Here is a 21391-nt window from a genome sequence, read left to right on the forward strand (position 1 = left end):
GACCAAATAGGGCTATATTCTGTACTACCCCTACTTTGTCACAAAACAACTGATTGGCTCAAACACATTAAGAAGGAAAGAAGGCACACCTGTTCATTGAAATGCATTCCAGGTGACTACCTCATGATAGCTGGTTGAGAGAAGGCCAAGAGTGTGCAAAGCTGCCATCAAGGCAAAGGGTGGCTACTTTGAAGAATCTGAAATATAAAATATATTTTGATTTGTTTAACACTTTTTTTGGTTACAACATGATTCCACGTGTTGTCATAGTTTTGATGTCTTCACTATTATTCTACCATGTAAAAAATTGTAAAAATAAATAAAAACCCTTGAATGAGTAGGTGTCCAAACTTTTGACTGGTACTATATTTATTTTTGTTGTGAAGCCAGTACATACAAATCATGCAATACCACAAATATTCCATGTGTTATGGTGAGTATATTCCCCCCAATATTCAATTGTTTCGTTACAGCAACCTGCAATATAACCTCTCTTTGAGGGGTAAACCTCCCACTAAATTTAGTTTCAGGTTTATGAATTCCATCAGTGTGTTGAGCCTCTGTTGACCCATTGGAAGGTGATTCATCTTGACCAGGAGTTTGCTCTACAGGTGCTTCACTCCATCACTCGTAAAGCATTTTCATGAGCACTTCCAGATTGACTGTCACAGGTTAGTTTGTCACCCACAAATAATGGATGCTGTTGCACTGGATGCAGACAACCAGCCACCTAGGTATTGAGTGTTATTGCTATTGTCTTACGTGAATGTTACCGTTAGGTTTACTTTAGGTATCTTATCCAAATTCTCACACTTGAAGACTCCTTTGGGTAAAGTAAGTTATTCTATTTTATTGAGAATAAATAACTTCGTGCCAGATTTATAACACTTCTGATTGCATTGTTATCATCATGGAGTAGTCCATAGTCCCACAACCTCTAATAAACATCCATTTTATAATCAGGAAAAGATGCCTAAAGCATTTTGATCTTGTTTCCGTCAAGGACCACATATATTAACGTGATTCATATTCATGCGTCTGGCCTTGCCATCTTCAAAATAAAAGTGAAATCAACGTTTGACATCTGTTTTGCAAAAGTGTAACGTAGACGCAGTGAGTCAGAAAATAAGTGCAGTGTGAGTTTAATAATAACGACCATGGACCGAATACAAACCAAGAGCCATATCTAACAAGGAAACATAAACAATACTACCTGATGACTGACGGAACAGAGTGCTATTTAAATGGTAAGTAATCAAGGTAGTAATGAAGTCCAGGTGTGACTGATGATGGGGCGCAGGTGTGCGTAATAATAGTTGCCAGGTGTGGTTAAGGGGTGTTGCCAGGACCGTAGGTTAATAGACCGGTGACGTCGAGCGCCGGAGGGGGCAAGCGGGAGAAGATATGACAAAAAGAGCTTGAATCCATCGCATCAAGGGAGTAAAACTGAATATGTAGTTTAATTTATTTTCCTTATGCACAGATTTAGACTATAAGTCAACACGAACTAAACAAACAGGTATATTGATTAAGTCCATTAAATCTAGAATCCTAAATTGCTTAATCTATTTTTGGAATTACAGTGTAAATTATTTATATATATATATATTGAATAATATAACTTTCAGAAATTAACTTAATAACTTTCAGGCACCTTCAAAAATTATTCATACCCTTTGACTTATTCTACATTTTATGTTACAGCCTGAATTCAAAATGGATTTTGTTCTCACTCATCTAGGCACAATACCCCATAATGACGAAGTGAAAACATGTTTTTAGAAATGTATTGAAAATAAAATACAGAAATATCTCATTTACATAAGTATTTACACCCCTGAGTCAATTCTTTGTAGAAGCATCTTTGGAGACTTTGGTGTAAGCTTTGAACACCTTGATGGTACAATATTTACCCATTATTCTTTTTTTAAATTCTTCAAGCTCTGTCAAGTTGATTATTGATCATTGCTAGACAGCTATTGTCAAGTCTTCCCATAGATTTTCAAGACGATTTCAGTGAAAAACTGGGCCACTCAGGAACATTCAATGTCATATTGGTAAGAAACTCCAGTGTAGAGTGCCTTGTGTTTTAGATTATTGTCCTGCTGAAAGGTGAATTTGTCTCCCAGTGTCTGTTAGAAAGCAGGCTGATCCAGGTTTTCCTATAGGATTTTGCCTGTGCTTAGCTCTATTCCGTTTCTTTTTTATCCTAAAAAACTCGCTATTCATTGCTGATGACAACCATACCCATAACATGATGTAGCCACCACCATGCTTAAAAATATGAAGAGTGGTACTCAGTGATCTGTTGTGTTGGATTTGCCACAAACATTATTCAGGACAAAAAGTACATTTCTTTGCCATATTTTTTTGCAGTGTCACTTTTAAGTGCCTTGTTGCAAACAGGATGCATGTTTTGGAATATTTTTATTCTGTCATTTAGGTTTGTATTGTGGAGTAAATACAATGTTGTTGATCCATCCTGTTTCCTCATACAGTATCACAACCATTAAACTCTGTAACAGTTTTAAAATCACCATGGATCTCAGTGAAATCACTGAGCAGTTTCCTTCCTCTCTAGCAACTGAGTTAAAAGGGAAAGGAAAGGGGGTTTACCTAGTCAGTTGTACAACTGAAATGTCTCTTCCGCATTTAACCCAACCCCTCTGAATCAGAGAGGTACGTGGGGCTGCCTTAAAAATCGACAGTTAGGAAGGATACCTGTATCTTTGTGGAGACTGGGTGTATTGATACACCATCCAAAGTGTAATTAATAACTTCAACTTGCTCAGAGGGATATTCAGTATCTGCCTTTCTTATTTTTACACATCTACCACATCGGTGCCCTTCTTTGCGAAGCATTGAAAAATATCCCTGGTCTTTGTGGTTGAATCTGTCCTTGAAATTCACTGCTCGTTTGAGGAAGCTTACAGATAATTGTATAGGTGAGGTACAGAGATGAGGTAGTCATTCAAAAATCATGTTGACCACTATTATTGAACACGGAATGAGTCCCTGCAACTTATTATGTGATTTGTTAAGAAGATTAACTCCTGAACTTATTTAGGCTTGCCATAACACAGGGGTTGAATACCTATTGACCCAAGACATTTCAGCTGTTCATTTTTTATTCATTTCCAAAAAACATTTTGAACAACATGTTGACATTATTTTGTGTAGATCAGTGACACAAAATCTAAATTTAATCCATTTTAAATTCAGGCAAAATTTGGAAAAACTAATAAGGGTGTGAATACTTTCTGAAGGATCTCATGAGCTTAGTTCAACTGTTATAGCCCATTAGAACCCCAAATATAAGCTTGTTTTACTCCAAAGTTTGTAAACAATATAAACGTAAACAAGCCTCAAAACATGGTTAAAGCTATCATTTTGATATCATGTATGGTCAGTCTTTGCAGCCATAGCTCTGTCTATGAGTTTGAGAGTGATTATACCCCACAATAACAAAACATTTTGGTAAAAAGCTTAGGGATGGCCATAGAGACATTTTCTCTTGGCCCATCCCTAAGCTTTTACCTAAACAGAGGTGGGGTGTCTACTTTGTTATTGTTTCAACTGCAGATTCCAGCTTTAAGAGCAGCGAGCTGTGACCTGACATTACTATCATGAATATATACACTCACTGGTTACTTTAGGTACACCACCCTGTTCACAAAATGGATCGCTCCTACGACACAGTGAGTCACGTGGCTATAGCTTGCTATATGAAGCATGCAGACAGACATTGAGGCATTCAGTTACTGTTCGATTGAACGTTGGGCAAAACCAATGACCTAAGCGACTTTGAGCGTGGTATGATCGGCGATTACAGTATCTCAGAAATGGCCGAACTCCTGGGCTGTTCACTCACGACAGTGTGTTTCCCCAGAAGGGTGCGACAAACAAAAACAACATCCAGTCAGCGGCAGTCCTGTGGGCGAAAACAGCTCGTTGATGAGAGAGGTCGAAGGAGAATGGCCAGAATCATGCAAGCTAACAGGTGGGCCATAACCAGACAGATAATGCAACACAACAGTAGTGTGTAGAATGAGATCTCGGGACAACTTGTTGATTCTTGTCACGGATGGGCTATTATAGCAGACGACCACACCGGGTTCAACTCCTGTCAGTTAAAAAGAAAAGAAAGGCACGCGTTCACTATTACTGCACAATTGAGGAGTGGGAAAACATTGCCTGGTCCAAGGAATCCCAGTTCCTGTTGCGTCATGCTGATGGCAGAGTCAAGATTTGGCATAAGCAGCATGAGTCCAGCGACCCATCCAACCTGTCCGACCCATCCAACCCATGTCAACGGTACAGGCTGGTGGCGGTAGTGTCCCGCCATCCGAACTGCAGAAACGGCATGATGTCATCATATCAGCATGGACCAACATCCCTGTGGAACAATAAAAAAATATAAAAACGCATCATGTAAAGTATTGGTCCCATGTTTCATGAGTTTCATAAAATATTCCAGAAATGTTGCACAAAAAAAGCTTATTTCTCTCAAAGTTGGTGCACAAATTTGTTTACATCCCTGTTAGTGAGCATTTTTCCATTGCCAAGATAAATCAATCCACCTGACAAGTGTGGCATATCAAGAAGCGGATTGAAAATAATTATCCTTACAGAGGTGCACCTTGTGCTGGGGACAAAAGGCCACTCTAAAATCTGTTTTTTTTTCTCCACAAAACACAATGCCACAAAGTTGAGGGAGCATGCCATTTAATTTTACTTTACTAGGCAAGTCAGTTAAGAACAAATTCTTATTTTCAATGACAGCCTAGGAACAATGGGTTAACTGCCTGTTCAAGGGCAGAATGACAGATTTTGTACCTTGTCAGCTCTGGGATTTGAACTTGCAACCTTTCGGTTACTAGTCCAATGCTCTAACCACTAGGCTACTCTGCCGCCCCAATGGCATGCTGACTGCAGGAATGTCCACCAGAGCCGTTTCCAGATAAATTAATGTTAATTTCTCTATGTCATTTTAGAGAATTTGGCAGTACGGCCAACCGGCCTCACAACCGCAGACCATGTGTAACCATGCCAGCCCAGGACCCCCACATCTGGCTTCTTCACCTGCAGGATCATCTGAGACCAGCCACCTGGACAGCTGATGAACCGGAGGAGTATTTATGTCTGTAATAAAGCCCTTTTGTGCAAAAACCTAATTCTGATTGGCTGGGCCTGGCTCCCCAGTGGGCACCCCTGCCCAGTCATGTGAAATCCATAAATTAGGGCCTAATGAATTTATTTAAATTCACTGATTTCTTATATGAACAGTAACTCAGTAAAATCGCTGCAATTGTTCGTTTATATTCTTGGTCAATATATACAGTACCAGTCATTGTAGAATAAGACATCAAAACTATAAAATAACACATATGGAATCATGTAGTAACCAAAACTGTTAAACAAATCAAAATATATTTCAATTTTGAGATTCTTCATTAGTAGCCACAGTTTGCCTTGATGACAGCGTTCTACACTCTTGGCTTTCTCTCAACCAGCTTCATGAGGAATGCATTTCCAACCGTCTTGAAGGAGTTGAGCACTTGTTGGCTGCTTTTCCTTCACTGCGGTCCAACTCATTCCAAACCATCTCAATTGGGTTGAGGCTGGGTGATTGTGGATGCCAGGTCATCTGATGCAGTTCTCCATCTCTCCCCTGCATGGTCAAATAGTCCTTACACACTCAGGAGGTGTGTTTTGGGTCATTGTCTTGCAGAAAAACAAATTATAGTCCCACTAAGCGCAAACCAGACAGGATGGCGTATTGCTGCAGAATGCTGTGGTAGCCATGGTGGTTAAGTGTGCCTTGAATTGTAAATAAATCACAGACAGTGTCACAAGCAAAGCACTCCCACACCATCAGACCTCCTCCTCCATGCTTGACAGTGGGAACCACACATGCAGTGATCATCCGTTCACCTACTCTGCGTCTCACAAAGACAGTGGTTGGAACCAAACATCTCAAATTTGGTCTCATGAGACCAAAGGACAGATTTCCACCTGGTCTAAATGTCCATTGCTGGACTTGGCCCAAGCAAGTATCTTATTATTGGTGTCCTTTAGTAGTGGTTTCATTGCAGCAATTCTACCATGAAGGCCTGATTCTCGCAGTCTCATCTGAACAGTTGATGTTGAGATGTGTCTGTTACTTGAACTCTGTGAAGCATTTATTTGGGCCACAATTTCTGAGGCTGGTAACTCTAATGAACTTATCCTCTGCAGCAGATGTAACTCTGGGTCTTCCTTAAGTGGCGGTCCTCATGAAAGCCAGTTTCATCATAGCGCTTGATGGCTTTTGCGACTGCACTTGAAGAAACTTTCAAAGTTCTTAAAATGTTCTGGATTGACTGAGCTTCATGTCTTAAAGTAATGACGGACCGTCGTTTCTCTTTGCTTATTTGAGTTGTTCTTGCCATAATATGGTCTTTTACCAAATAGGGCTATCTTCTGTATACTAACCCTACCCTGTTTAAACACCACTGATTGGCTCAAACGCATTATGAAGTAAATAAATTCCCCAAAATGTACTTTTAACAAGGGACACCTGCTAATTGAAATGCATTCCAGGTGACTACCTCATGAAGCTGGATGAGAGAATTCCAAGAGTGTGCAAACCTGTTTTCAAGGCAAAGGCTGGCTATATTGAAGAATCAAAGAAGAATCAAATATGTAGAATATATTTTGGTTTGTTTAACACCTTTTTTGATTACTTCCACATGTTATTTTATAGTTTTGATGTCTTCACTATTATTCTACAATGTAGAAAATAGTAAAAAATTAAGAAAAACCCTTGAATGTGCAGGTGTGTCCAAAGTTGACTAGAATGGTATGTTACATGACCAAATGTATGTGGACACCTGCTCGTCAAACATCTCATTCCAAAATCATGTGCATTAATATGAAGTGGTTCCCCCTTTGCTGCGTTAACAGCCTCCTCTCTTCTGGGAAGATTACTGTGGGGACATGCTTCCATTCAGCCACAAGAGCATTAGTGCGGTCGGGCACTGATGTTGGGCAATTAGGCCTGGCTATCACGCTGAAACAGGAAAGGGGCTTCTCCAAACTGTTGCCACAAAGTCGGAAGTACAGAATTGTCTAGAATGTCATTGTATGCTGTAGTATTAAGATTTCTCTTCACTGTAACTAAGGGGCCTAGCCCGATCCATGAAAAACAGACCCGGACCATTACGCAACAGGAACTGACCATTATTCCTCCTCCACCAAACTTTACATTTGCATTGAGGAAGGTAGCATTCCCCTGGCATCCGCCAAACCCAGATTCCAAGATGTAAACGCATTCTCTGAAGTGAAGAATCACGCTTCGCCATCTGGGGACGGACTGCCAGATTTTGAAGCGTGATTCATCACTCCAGAAAACATGTTTCCACTGCTCTAGAGTCCAATGGCGGCAAGCCTTACACCACTCCAGGTGACGCTTGGCATTGCGCATGGGGATCTTAGGCTTGTGTGCGGCTGCTCGGCCATGGAAACCCATTTCACGGAGCCCCCGCCGAACAGTTATTTTGCTGACGTTACTTCCAGAGGCAGTTTGGAACTCGGTAGTGAGTGTTGCAACCTAAGACAGAGGATTATTACTCACTGAGCTCTTCAGTAAGACCATTCTTCTGCCAATGTTTGTCTATGGAGACTGCATGGCTGTATGCTTGATTTTATATAACTGTCAGGAACAGGTGTGGCTGAAATAGCCGAAGGGGTGTCCACATACACATACTTAAAAAAAAATATATAGTGTATATTTCTGTCCAGTTCCTGTGTCGTGATTGGATTGGCATTCATCCTCTCTTTCTATAGCAGGGGTCTTCAACCTTTTCTTTCCCAGGGAACCCTCCCAGGCAAACCGGAGACCCAGGGACCCCTTTCATACATTAGCAAAATAGCATTTTTTTCACATCTTGTCTTTTCAAGGTGAATGATAATATCCAGGAGAAGTATTTTAACCGTACCGCAACTGGGAATGGTATATGGTAGATAGGAAGGTCAAAAAAATGAACAACTATCACAACTCAGGATATGACCCAAATGCAGACACAGGAGCGGATAGTTTGGTTCTCATAGTATGTATTATAACAAATGTATTATAACAAAGGGACAGGCAAAGGGCAGGTAGAGGTTCGTAATCCAAGGCAGAGTCAATCATGGAGAGAACGGCAGGCAGGCTCAGGGTCAGGACAGGCAGAAAGGTCGGAACCCGGGAAGACTAGAAAACCAGAACTTGAAAAACAGGAAATACACTGGTAAGACCTGACAAAACAAGACAAACTGGCAAGAGTCAAACAGAAAACGCAGGTATAAATACACAGGGGATAATGGGGAAGAATAGGAGACACTTGGTGGGGGGTGGAGACAAGCGCAAGACAGGTGAAAAAGATCCCGGTGTGACAACCCCCACACCTCAGGGGCTCCACCTGGCGTCCTAACCAGGCACATACCTGGTGAGTCCATATAACGTATTATGTGATTTGTTAAACCAAATTTACTTCTGAACTAATTTAGTCATACCTAAACAAATGGGGAAAATACTTATGTAACGACTATATTTTAGTCATTTAATTGTTATTAATTTGTAAATATATATAGACACATACATAGAAATGTTCACTTTGACAGAGTATTTTGTGGAGATCAATGTAAAAACAAAAAGTAATTAAATCTATTTCAATCCCACAAGTTCAAGGGGGTGTACTTTCTATTGGCACTGACTGTACATTGTACTGTCAAATGCATATTGCCACCTAATGGTGAAATAGTAATACACCCCAAGCTATAATAACAATTTACTGTATGCATCCACTTTCTTATAGCAGCCCTTCAAATACAGTAACTCTGGGCCTGTATATTTAATATTAAATGAGGACAGGAATCAAATGTACCTTTGAAAGGTTTCTCAGCTAAACTGTATCCATTTGTCAGCTTTTCCTCTTCCCATCCTAATGTCGACACACTGTAAAGGGATGGTTCCTCCCACTGACTGGAGACTGGAGAGGACCGTTTGAACAAGAAGAGAAAGCTGAGGGCTTTGTGAGGATATAGGGAGTGACGGACCACTGACGTGAGCGATGGATGACTCTTCCTGGACAGAAATAAGGCAATGTTCTATAAAACTCAGGTATTGGATCTAGTCTAGCCGCTAGATGGCCCTCCATGATGGATCCAGCTCTCAGCCCCAGAGCTCTCTCAGCTAATATATCTTCTTTATCAGTGGCCTTCCATGTGGTCATGGTGAAAGGGAATTACAATCCTCCTTGGCTGGTTGATGGGAGGTAAATCAATGATATCATCTTTAAACAGAGCAGGTCGCTGGAGATGTTTTTTGGGGGTGCTGCACTAGCCTATAGATTCGAGGAACACATAGCTCTGAAAATGGAAACTTTTGAGAGATGGTCTTGGGTGAAACTGATCACTCATGCAGTATACTTCTTGAATCTCCCAATTTTACCAATAGACTATTGAACAATTTACATAGGATAGAGAGAAGAGATCTTGGTTTTCATGTTCACCCAAAAGGTCAATCTAACGCATTGATACAATGCTTTTAATTGCTTTTAAATGTAATTTATTTCAATAGCGTCATGCAATGTTCAAAGAAGATATTCTATTCAGATAGTCTACTACCCTCATCAGCAGTCACAGAATCATGTCCATGAATTGACTGAACAGTTGCTACTATAAAAACGAACGTTACATTATAGAGAATAATTGTTTCATATGTTTTACATGCAATTAGAACGTGTACATGTACTTACCCCTCTGATAATGTGCGATATTAGAAATGCTTTAACAAACGTTATGATCAGCGTCTCGTCAGCCGCTTTAAACTTCCGCATCATGTGATTGCGGAAGTAACTTCACTCTGCGGGTTCAGAGTTCCGCCTCTAAACTAGCTAGCTGAATAAATGGTTATCCCTCTACCCAAAACAAACGACTTTCCTTTTTATAAGTCCCATTTGGAATATAGCAGCAATTCACTATTGAATTCTGCAGTAGATATTTAAGGAAACATGGCTGGACGTCTACCGGCTTGTGTAGTTGACTGTGGCACAGGGTAAGTAGCATGTGCTAATGCTAATAATTGATTAGCTAGCTAACTAATTTATTGGCTTTAGCTAGATGCACCCAGACATGGCATACACGTTGGGCGTGCAAAATAAATAAATCAAGACAGCTAGCTAGTCAGCAACAGCATTTATTTGCTTCATTTCGTTTAATCTAGCCAGCAAACTACTTAGTTAACCATTTTAGGTGCAAGAAGATAGCTTGCTAGTAGCTAATTTCCATCAGTGTCCCCCACTCGTTAGAAGTTACATTAGCAGTATGCATTGCCTTTAATCTGTTACTGTAGTCTACGTAAAATGTATGTTTTAATTTGTGGAAGCTTATATCTGGCATAGTCCATAAAGAGTCATGCCACCCTTTAGATGAGTTTTCGGTTACCACCAACTGAATCTTGCTCTGCTCTGACACCATTACGATCTATATAACCTACTGAACTTTCTCATGCAATGCATTTGTTGTAGGTACACAAAGATTGGATATGCTGGAAACACGGAGCCACAGTTTATTGTTCCTTCATGTAAGTATTTCTGTGTCACACAGCATCGGTTCCGAACTCGGTGCACGTTTTGGTTTTTGCCCTAGTACTAAACAGCTGATTCAAATAATCAACTGATCATCAAGCTTTGATAATTTGAATCACCTGTGTAGTGTTAGGGCAAAAAAAACACCCCTTGGGGTCCCGAGGACCGAGTTTGGGAAACGCTGTCCTACAGTCTTCTAATGATAATGTACTATGCCCATTCATATGTAGCCCTTGATCATGACTATCAGTTCCTTTCCATTACACGGGTCATTGGACGAAGGTGTCTTCTGTACTGAGGAGTTTTGTTAAGAATCACGAAGCTCTGTCTGAACATTAACACGCATCGCTTGCAGTACGGTTTTGGCAGCATTAAAGACCTTTTTATATTTTATATCAGCGATAAATAATAATGAAAGAAAATAGGTTTAGGGTTCCCACACGGCCATATTTCCATGTTACAGCGCTTGTTTATGGAAAACAGAGAGAATAAAGAGTGGGCTACCTGTGCTAAATAGCTATCTGCTTCTTCCGAACACTTGTGTGTAAACGGAAGACGGACGCCACAAATGTTTTGTCACTGATAAATATGGTCAGCTGCAGCTGTGTTAAAACAGTGTACATCCTGCATTTTGATGTGATATGAAAGTAGAGGGATTTATGTTTTTAGAACCATACCGCAATTGAGAATCGATTCACGTTTAGATGGATTATTTGGTTGTTTTGGCTTCCAGAGCTAATTCGCCATTTAAACAGAAAATCCTTGGTCTATAAGCCAAATAATGGAGCCTAACTCATAAGGCGGACATACTGTATGGTCATTAGTTAAATGAATCTGCTGAAAGCATTTTGGTATCGGTCCTTCCTGTTTTTCTTATCTGATTGGAGTGCTCAATGGAAGTAGGCGAACACGCCTAATTCAACAAAATTGTAAAACTACAAAGTTTGAGTTGGCTGCCTTCCTCTAGCAATGAGTCATCCAGTGGACCCTAAATGACAATGCTAGCTTGTTAGAGGCACCATAGACTAGTTATTCAGAGACAAAAATGGTTTGTGTTTATCCATTTTCAATTATCTTAGCCTATTCACTTGTTTTCAGTACTTGAAACTGTCCAGACACAGCTTGAAAGGAAGCTAGTCCAGCCTATATCCAGTGTTATGGCTCCATAGCAGAAGTCCCCTTGTGCTCCTGCTGACTAGAATAACGGACAAACTTGCTACGGCTTGCTAAGGACTTGAAGTAGCCAGTAGATAGATGACATGTGCACGTTTAGAAGCCTGGATGGATGACACAGAGGCTACAAGGAAGTAGTTGAGGGAACAATGTTCATCGTCCGACATTATAATAATATATAATGTATGCCATTTAGCAGACACTTTTATCAAAATCGACTTGCAGTCACGCGTGCATAAACCGGGCCACACGTACATAAACCAAAGTGATCAACTTTTTCAATGAAGTCACATTATGCAGGATAGTTAAAGGCCCAATGCAGCTGTTTTTATGTCAACATCAAATCATTTCTGGGTACAATTAAGTACCTTACTGTAATAGTTTTCCATAAAAATAGTAAAAAAGAAACAAATGTCTTTTAAGCAAAAGATTATAATTCTCAAGCAATAATTTTGCTAGGACTGTTTGGGTGTAGCCTGAGCAGGGGCGGAACAACTGAAAACTAGCTGTTATTGGCAAAGTGGTTTGGAACTCTTTTGTTCTATTAACTTATTTACCATCTCGTGATGTCACCAGACAAGCCGTAACTCCATCCATGCAAAACCTGCTGATTTAGAATGTCCTGTGTCTAATGTATTTTCAAATCGAAAGAGAACGGTGGCTCTCTCCCAGAAGCTTAGCTGGTGCGTAAAAAACATAAATTCAGACAAAGGGGTGTAATTGGTTCACACTCAAAAAGTTGTCGGATAAAGCTTACTTCATTATTCAATGGTGTGAAAATAATTCAAAACATCAAATAACTTTTAGTTGAAAACGACATATGCGACATTGATATTAGTCAAACATTTATTCCAGCGATAACATTGACTAAAAAGCTCAAGTAGGTTTAATTTGGTCATAAAGTCAGTATCGTCCAAAACAGAGTTTTGTGAAATTTGTGTTCAAGAGTTCGTCATGATTTAAGGATTTGGTTTTGATTTCAACAATGCTCATTACCACAGGATATCCAGTCATATGGCAGACCACAGACAACGAGACAAACTTGCACAGCGGCTCGGACTTTGTTTACATAAAACAAGACATCACAAAATGTTTTACTTGAGAAATACTGCATCAAACACCTTAGCTAGATGTAAAACTGCGCGACTAAAAGCTCCTCTGCAAAAACGTCAAAGTAAATATTTCTCGAGCTATTTTACGGTGAATTCCAGACCACTCCGTCGCCCCTACCAACTCGCTCAGAGGGTGTCCATTGTCACCTGTTGCTGACTACTCAGAGCGAGACTTTCAGTGGCAAGGGGTTCAATAAACCAACTTTAGGATGCACACTTGTGACTTGAATGATGCAATTCATGTGCCACATTCAAATAATAATAAAAAACATGAAATTCCAAATAACAAATCCCCTCCACCTATTTACAAGATGTGAACCTCTAACATTTAATTTGGGAGGTATTCCATTTGTTACATGTCATGTTTTAAATCGGTTGAAAACAAATGCATGTGTCATGTAATTAAAGTCTTGATGTTTCAATCAACAATGTCCAAACCATATCTAGGCTGGTACTAAGGATTGATGGCGTTGAATCTTCCTAAACTTCAGGTATTGCCATCAAAGAGTCAGCCAAGGTTGGAGACCAAGCCCAGCGCAGGATGACGAAGGGGGTGGACGATCTGGACTTTTACATCGGTGACGAGGCAATAGACAAACCAAATTATGCAACAAAGGTACATTGCATTTTCCAGTGATGGGAGGTCTACTTAAAGGCTAACCTGTAGGCTCTACATACATTTTTGGACTTATATTCTAAAGTAATTAATATAATGAATTTATAACTTCCTCATAAGCTTGGTTCAACTGGCATATCCCATCAGAACTGAAATATAATCTTGTTTTTACTCCAATGTTTGTAAAACATGATGAAACCTACTATGTTGGATGGTCAGTCCTTGCAACCATATCTCTATCTATACATTTTAGAGTGGTTACATTTCTACAACCCATTAGTCAGATTTTTACTGAAACTGTCAGGAGAGTTTGCTTTATTGTTTCAACTGTAGATTGCTATGTAAATTTAAAGTCTTGCGGAATGCCTGTTAGACCTAATAGAACTGGAAAAATAATGTGTGTGTGGTTGTTCCCCTTGTTACAGTGGCCCATTCGTCATGGGATCGTGGAAGACTGGGATCTCATGGAGAGGTTCATGGAACAGGTCATCTTCAAGTATCTGAGGGCAGAGCCCGAGGACCACTACTTCCTCTTGGTACGTTCATAACATGCACATTAGTGTGGAAATTATGCTACCTAGTAGCAGGAACCTATGGGATTTGTACTTTTCTTCTCCACAGACAGAGCCCCCTCTGAATACCCCTGAAAACAGAGAGTACACAGCAGAGATTATGTTTGAGTCCTTCAATGTTCCAGGTCTTTACATCGCTGTACAGGTAAATCCTCTCTACGTTCTATGTTGGTTCTATTTAATCTCTTCCATGCACCTCTTCATGGTCAAGTCAAACTTGATTTCGAATGCATTATCACAACTCTCAATATACTTCACAGAGAAAATTAGGGTGTCCATGAGGTGTCTGTGAAACCTCTGGGTGGATCTCAGTTCTGGGACCCTTTTCAAAACAGGAGTAGGAGTGCTGATCTAGGATCAGATCTCCCCACTGACTATATGTAATCTTATTGATCATGATCTAAAAGGCTAAACTGATCCTAGATTAGCACTCCTGATCTGAGACTCTTTGAATACATGTTGTAATCATTAGTGGAAAGTGACACGGTCTGTGTTTTCCTTGTCAGGCGGTCCTGGCGCTGGCAGCCTCATGGACCTCCAGACAAGTGGGCGAGAGGACCCTGACGGGGACAGTGATTGACAGCGGTGACGGGGTCACCCACGTCATCCCAGTGGTGGGTACATGCCTTCGATCATCATTCCATGTAGTCTTTACTAGAACTGGGTCATGTTTAGTAGGTAGCAAATGATTTGAAGCAAAGTGAAATGGGGAGGAACTTCCCGAATTTGTCCAACAAGAACACATTTTCTTAATCTGTTGCAAAAGTTTGGAACGGTGTGCCCTACTGAACACTACTCGAATGTATTCGACCTACAGTTGAATTCGGAAGTTTACATACCTTAGCCAAATACATTTAAACTCAGTTTTTCACATTTCATCCTCGTAAAAATTCCCTGTTTAGGTCAGTTAGGATCACCACTTTATTTTAAGAATGTGAAATGTCAAAATAATAATAGAGAGAATGATTTATTTCAGCTTTTATTTCTTTCATTACATTCCCAGTGGGTCAGAAGCTTACATACACTCAATTAGTATTTGGAAGCATTGCCTTTAAATTGGGTCAAACATTTTGGGTAAGCTTCCACAAGCTTCCCACAATAAGTTGGGTGAATTTTGTCCTCCTTGCTCGCACACGCTTTTTCAGTTCTGCTCACAAGTTTTCTATAGGAATGAGGTCTGGACTTTGATGGCCACTCCAATACCTTGACTTTGTTGTCCTTAAGGGTCATTGTCCATTTGGAAGACCCATTTGCGACCAAACTTTAACTGATGTCTTGAGATGTTGCGTCAATATATACATGATGCCTTCTATTTTGTGAGAAGTGCACCAGTCCCTCCTGCAGCAAAGCACCTCCACAACATGATGCTGCCACCCGCATGCTTCACGGTTTGGATGGTGTTCTTCGGCTTGCAAGTGTCCCCCCTTTTCCTCCAAACATAACGATGGTCATTATGACCAAACAGTTTTATTTTTGTTTCATCAGATCAGAGGACATTTCTCCAAAAAGTACGATCTTTGTCCCCATGTGCAGTTGTGAACCGTAGTCTGGCTTTTTTATGGCGGTTTTGGAGCAGTGGCCTCTTCCTTGCTGAGCGGCCTTTCAGGTTATGTCGATATAGGACTCGTTTTACTGTGGATAGATGCTTTTGTACCGGTTTTCTCCAGCATCTTCACAAGGTCCTTTGCTCTTGTTCTGGGATTGATTTTCACTTTTTGCACCAAAGTACATTAGTCTCTAGGATACATAATGAGTCTCCTTCCTGAGCGGTATGATGGCTTCGTGGTACCATGGTGTTTATACTTGCGTACTATTGTTTGTACAGATGAACGTGGTACCTTCAGGCGTTTGGAAATTGCTCCCAAGGATGAACCAGATTTTTTTCCTGAAGTCTTGGCTGATTTCTTTTGATTTTCCCATGATGTCAGGCTAAGAAGCACTGAGTTTGAAGGTAGGCCTTGAAATACATCCACAGGTACACCTCCAATTGACTCAAATTATGTCAATTAGCCTATCAGAAGCCATGACATAATTTTCTGGAATTTTCCAAGCTGTTTAAAGGCACAGTCAACTTAGTGCATGTAAACTTCTGACCCACTGGTATTGTGATACAGTGAATTATAAGTGAAATAATCTGTCTGTAAACAATTGTTGGAAAAATTACTTGTGTCATGCACAAAGTAGATGTCCTAACCAACTTGCCAAAACTATAGTTTGTTAAAACAAACAATTTGTGTAGTGATTGAAAAACGAGTTTTAATGACTCAAACCTAAGTGTATGTAAACTTCCAACTTCCAACTATTGCTAACACATACATGGTAACGTATTACATTCCTGTATGAGTGATAATGGATTGTGTGGTTGATTGGTGTTGTGTTTTCTTCCAGGCGGAAGGCTACGTAATCGGTAGCTGTATAAAGCACATCCCCATCGCTGGTCGAGACATCACCTACTTCACCCAGCAGCTGCTGAGAGAGCGGGAGGTGGGCATCCCACCAGAGCAGTCATTGGAAACAGCCAAAGCCGTCAAGGTACCTACACATTTCTAACTTTTTGTTCCCTACACAAACCGAAGGAATTAATAAATGTATTATTTGTGAGCATTTCTCAGGTTCAACAGCAGAGGTCAGTATTGCTGCACCATTGACCAGAGATGTACAGTCACAGATCATGACTCCTTCTTGTTAACTCTTCGGCATCTACCCAGTGTCTTATGTACACTTGTTTATGACTTACAATTGATAACGATTCCATATTGTGTTCCAGGAAAGGTTCAGTTATGTCTGCCCTGACCTGGTGAAAGAGTTCAACAAGTACGATACGGACGGCTCTAAGTGGATCAAGCAGTACACGGGCATCAACTCCATCAGCAAGAAGGAGTTCACCATCGACGTGGGCTACGAGCGCTTCCTCGGCCCCGAGATCTTCTTCCACCCAGAGGTATGATCCCATTGATTTTCAATATATATGATTGTGCTTGTATTATGTAATGTATCTATTGCTGAGCGATTTTAGTGCTTTTTGGTTTGATTATTAAAACATATTTTGGTTTCTAAATTTAAAAAAAACATTAAATCCATTGTGCTGTATGTGGGTTGAATACTGTAACACAGAATAAAACAATTAATAAAAGTCTCATGATGGTAGTGGCCGCCCATTACTGCTTATCACCTATAACCATAATTTATTCACATTACTTTACTTTAATAAAATATTTCAGTTGTGTATATTACATTTGTTTTATTTGATGACTTTATTATTTAATTCCAAGTCACCATCTCTTTAGAGTTGATGCTCATGCTGTCTGACAAAATAACTATTTTGTAGTTCTTCAAAGTAAATTAGGCATATTTTAATGACTGCTGAATACCAACTATCAATCACTTAGATCATGTATATGCAGGTAGAGATATACTATATATACAAAAGTATGTGGACAACCCTTCAAGTTAGTGGATTCGGCTATTTCAGCCACAACCGTTGCTGACAGGTGTATAAAATTGAGCACACCGCCATGCAATCTCCATAATACAAAACATTGGCAGTAGAATGGCCTTACTGCAGAGCTTGGACTTTCAACGTGGCACCGTCATAGGATGCCACCTTCCCAACATGTCAGTTCGTCAAATGTCTGCCCTGCTAGAGCTGTGCCGGTCAACTGTAACTGCTGTTATTGAGAAGTGGAAACATCTAAGAGCAACAACGGCTCAGCCGTGAAGTGGTAGGCCACACAAGCTCACAGAACGGGACCACCATGTGCTGATGCGCGTAAAAATCATCTGTCCTTGGTTGCAACACCCACTACTGAGTTCCAAATTGCCTCTAGAAGCAATGTCAGCACAATAACTGTTTGTCGGGAGCTTCATGAAATGGGTTTTGATGGCCGAACAGCTGCACACAAGCCTAAGATCACCATGCGCAATGCCAAGCGTCTGCTGGAGTAGTGTATAGCTCGCCACCATTGGACTCTGGAGCAGGGAAAATTAGTTCTCTGGAGTGAATCACACTTCACCATCTTGCAGACCGACAAACAAATCTGGGTTTGGCGGATGCCAGGAGAACGTGGCAACAGTTTGGGAAGGCCCGTTCCTTTTTTCAGCATGACAATAGCCCCGTGCACAAAGCAAGGTGCATACAGAATTTTTTTGGGGAGATCGGTGTGGAAGAACTTGACAGGCCTGCACAGAGCCCTGACGTCAACCCTATCGAACACTATTGGGATGAATTGGAACGCCGACTGCATGCCAGGCCTAATCGCCCAACATCAGTGCCCGACCTCACTAACGATCTTGTGGCTAAATGGAAGCAAGACCATGCAGCAATGTTCCAACATCTAGTGGAAAGCCTTCCCAGAAGAGTGGAGGTTGTTATAGCCTCAAAGGGTGGACCAACCCCATATTAATGCCTACGATCTTGGAATGAGATGTTCGACGAGCATGTGTCATATAGTGTAACTCGCCAAGTAACAGCTGCTCTCTATATCACCTCACGACCACGCATTCTTCTCTGTTCGGTAGCAAGCATAAAGTAAACTGATTGGACAAGTAGATGCACAGTGGATTATGGTCATTGTAGTTAATTACCATGTTTTTATGTGCTAACCTATGTGGAATATTGGCCTGTTGTAAACTCCCTACTACATTGCACGGGTCAGGCTAGATCTGATTTATTTCTAGAGAAACTGTGCAATGTGCAGCACTGAGCTCCCAGGAGAGAACTGAACTGACGTTGGTCAATTAGTTGTTTAAAAGAAAAATAACTGACATTTCTGTTAATAACATTGGTTGTACTGTATTATACTTTTCTCCTCCCCCAGTTTGCCAACCCTGACTTCACCCAGCCCATCTCAGAGGTTGTTGATGAGGTCATTCAGAACTGCCCTATTGACGTCAGACGTCCCCTCTATAAGGTACGCCTGTGGAGTTCAAGTTCGTTTTATTTCATTCACATGACAGGCGCCAAGAACGTTGTGTTTGACAATATAAAAGCAGCCCTCGTGATTTATTAAAACGATACATTTATGCCACATACTGAGACTCGTCTCCATCCAGAAATTACGAGGATGAAATGGGTTTTACTTTCTAAATGATCTATTCAGGAGTATTTCAAGGGTCCTTGTCTGTTGCTATGCAGAACATTGTGCTCTCTGGAGGCTCCACTATGTTCCGAGATTTTGGCCGTCGTCTGCAGAGGGACCTGAAAAGGACAGTGGACGGCAGACTGAAACTCAGTGAGGAACTGAGCGGTGGCAAGCTGAAGGTGAGAACTGATTTACATTTGACCTCGTCAGCTGAAGCACTCTTGTAGGGATGCTACATCTTTATGGGTGTTGTGGCTCCTAAAATGTTCAAAATGATGTCATATTTTGCATTTCCAGCATAATCATAGGTCATTATTGAGGAAATAACACCAATGTTTCATGTTCTTTTGCCAGCCCAAACCCATCGACGTGCAAGTCATCACTCACCACATGCAGAGATACGCTGTTTGGTTTGGCGGGTCCATGTTGGCATCAACTGTGAGTTCTAAAACTTAGAGGGGTCTTTGTCTGTTAACTCATGTTACTATCAGAAATATATATTCTACTGATGTAAAAGCTTAAGACAGACACTTGGAGGCTTTGTTAGCCTTGGTTAGAATATAAAATTGGAAACTTGAAAGGAAAAGTGTACACCAACAAATAATAACGGTCATATCTACTCTTTCCTCAGCCGGAATTTTACCAAGTGTGCCACACCAAAAAAGACTATGAGGAGATCGGACCGAGCATCTGCCGCCATAACCCTGTCTTTGGGGTCATGTCTTAAAAAGGACTTCCCTCAGTTATCACTGGAGCTTGCAGTTGGAGCAGAATGGAATGGAATGGAATGGAGTGGACGGACAGATGGTCGCTGCTTAATCTAGCCTATTTCCAGGGCTGCGGTTACAGACAAAATACAGGAAGAGAATGACATAGAAATAGAATGACTAGATTCTATCCCTATGGAGAATGACTCATTTATCAACTACAGACCAAACGATCAGGCTGACAAACGGGGGTGAATATCTATGTTAAATAGAAGGAAATGGTGTCTTAAAGCCAAAAGCATTTTCAGAGCAATTGTGTGGACACAGTAATGTGCAAGAACAGGATAATAAAGTGAACTCCTGTATGATTAAGTATGTGCCTGTTATTTCTATGGTATCCACACATACAGCAATTAAGTACATTTGGATTATATTTACTCAATAGCTCTTTTTACAGATGCACTTCTCTGTGTGTTCAAGGGTATAGCTTGTTTATATTTCATATTATTGAGTTTATATATATATATTACGTTAAATTGAAATGACTGTTAGGCCATCATTGCTGTCGAGGATCTCGTGTATTTCAACGCCTACCCACATTCCAATAAAGGCAGACAGATATTTCTATAAATGTGTCTCGATGGTTTTGGCCTGAAATGATTATTTTAATGTTACAAGTGTCTTAAGTCTAGAAGGGCTTTTGATACGTAACTTTCAAAACAAGGTAAACAAAGCAGTAAACTGAAGATGAAATGATATTCAGCAATGGAATCCCCTCCCCCCTCCCTCCCCAATACATTTCAGGGAGTGACTACATCAGGAATTAACATACAATAGACAAATGAGTTGTATATACCAAAGATGGTGGATAAAAAAATGTGCTTAATATGGCTGTTTACCATTTAAAATCAAGGTTCCTTTCTGGCTCAGGGTTCCTCCATTTTGGTCATGTTCCCTTTGCTCAGAAGTTGCATGCATCAACCAATGGTCGTGTGCTCTTAGCTGATAATTAACGATCCAGGTGTTTTAAGATCTGGTATGCGTCAGCAACGCCTGGAAATGGGAACGCCCAATCTCTGGCATGCTCATATAAAAGAGGGAACGCCCACTTACAAAGGCAGGAATTTTTTCAAATGAAAACTGCCCAATAACAGTCAAATCACTTCATTATTACTGTCTGATCACCGCATTTCAAAAAGAGGGCTCGCGATTTTAACCAATCACTGCACATTTGCATCCAAAAATGGTTCAATCAAGCCATAATTTTCCCTCACCAATGCAATTTTGTGACACATTGGACAGAAATCACTGCAAAATGTCAGAATTGCCGGAGCAAAAAAGCACCAATGATGTTGCATTCATAACCAACAGGAGATGATAATTATTTGTAAATACCAGTTGGCTGTATTTACGTGCTTGAACTAGTTGAGAAACATTGATTGGCTAATGGCAATACATTATCATGCTCGTAAAGACATTATAGTGTTCAAAAACCATATTAATAGATTTTTTTCAAAAAT

The 21391-nt window shown here is 40.5% G+C and overlaps 1 protein-coding gene and 1 long non-coding RNA gene across 3 annotated transcripts; one reads left to right on the top strand and one right to left on the bottom strand.

The window, feature by feature from the left end:
• Positions 1-3110: 3110 nt before the first annotated feature.
• On the bottom strand, positions 3111-9905 carry LOC124008486. The gene is made up of 3 exons (XR_006834104.1): positions 9780-9905; positions 8907-9106; positions 3111-4396 (listed from the first exon to the last, which is right to left on the bottom strand). It is a non-coding gene; the product is annotated as an uncharacterized LOC124008486 (long non-coding RNA).
• LOC124008485 (actin-related protein 3) lies at positions 9166-20239 on the top strand. Of its 2 annotated transcripts, none has more exons than XM_046319789.1 (12): positions 9166-9296; positions 10551-10606; positions 13387-13511; positions 13937-14047; positions 14133-14228; positions 14590-14697; positions 16472-16615; positions 16851-17024; positions 18901-18993; positions 19218-19343; positions 19519-19602; positions 19796-20239. In XM_046319789.1, the coding sequence occupies exons 1-12, from the start codon at positions 9178-9180 to the stop codon at positions 19889-19891; spliced, it is 1332 nt and encodes a 443-aa protein (XP_046175745.1). In that variant the 5' UTR covers positions 9166-9177; the 3' UTR covers positions 19892-20239. The 2 variants fall into 2 exon arrangements, with proteins under 2 accessions (XP_046175745.1, XP_046175746.1); XM_046319790.1 differs by lacking the exon at positions 9166-9296 and adding an exon at positions 9869-10078.
• The last annotated feature ends 1152 nt before the right edge of the window (positions 20240-21391 follow it).

This window comes from Oncorhynchus gorbuscha, linkage group LG21 (genome assembly GCF_021184085.1).
Source record: "Oncorhynchus gorbuscha isolate QuinsamMale2020 ecotype Even-year linkage group LG21, OgorEven_v1.0, whole genome shotgun sequence".
NCBI classification, from domain to species: domain Eukaryota; kingdom Metazoa; phylum Chordata; class Actinopteri; order Salmoniformes; family Salmonidae; genus Oncorhynchus; species Oncorhynchus gorbuscha.

Excerpts from the sequence above, each read along its gene's own strand:
- LOC124008485 (XM_046319789.1), top strand. The coding sequence starts at position 9,178 with ATGATGGATCCAGCTCTCAGCCCCAGAGCTCTCTCAGCTAATATATCT. Across the intron at positions 14,698-16,471 it reads TCACCCACGTCATCCCAGTG|GCGGAAGGCTACGTAATCGG; the intron begins GTGGGTACATGC and ends GTTTTCTTCCAG. Across the intron at positions 19,603-19,795 it reads GGTCCATGTTGGCATCAACT|CCGGAATTTTACCAAGTGTG; the intron begins GTGAGTTCTAAA and ends CTCTTTCCTCAG.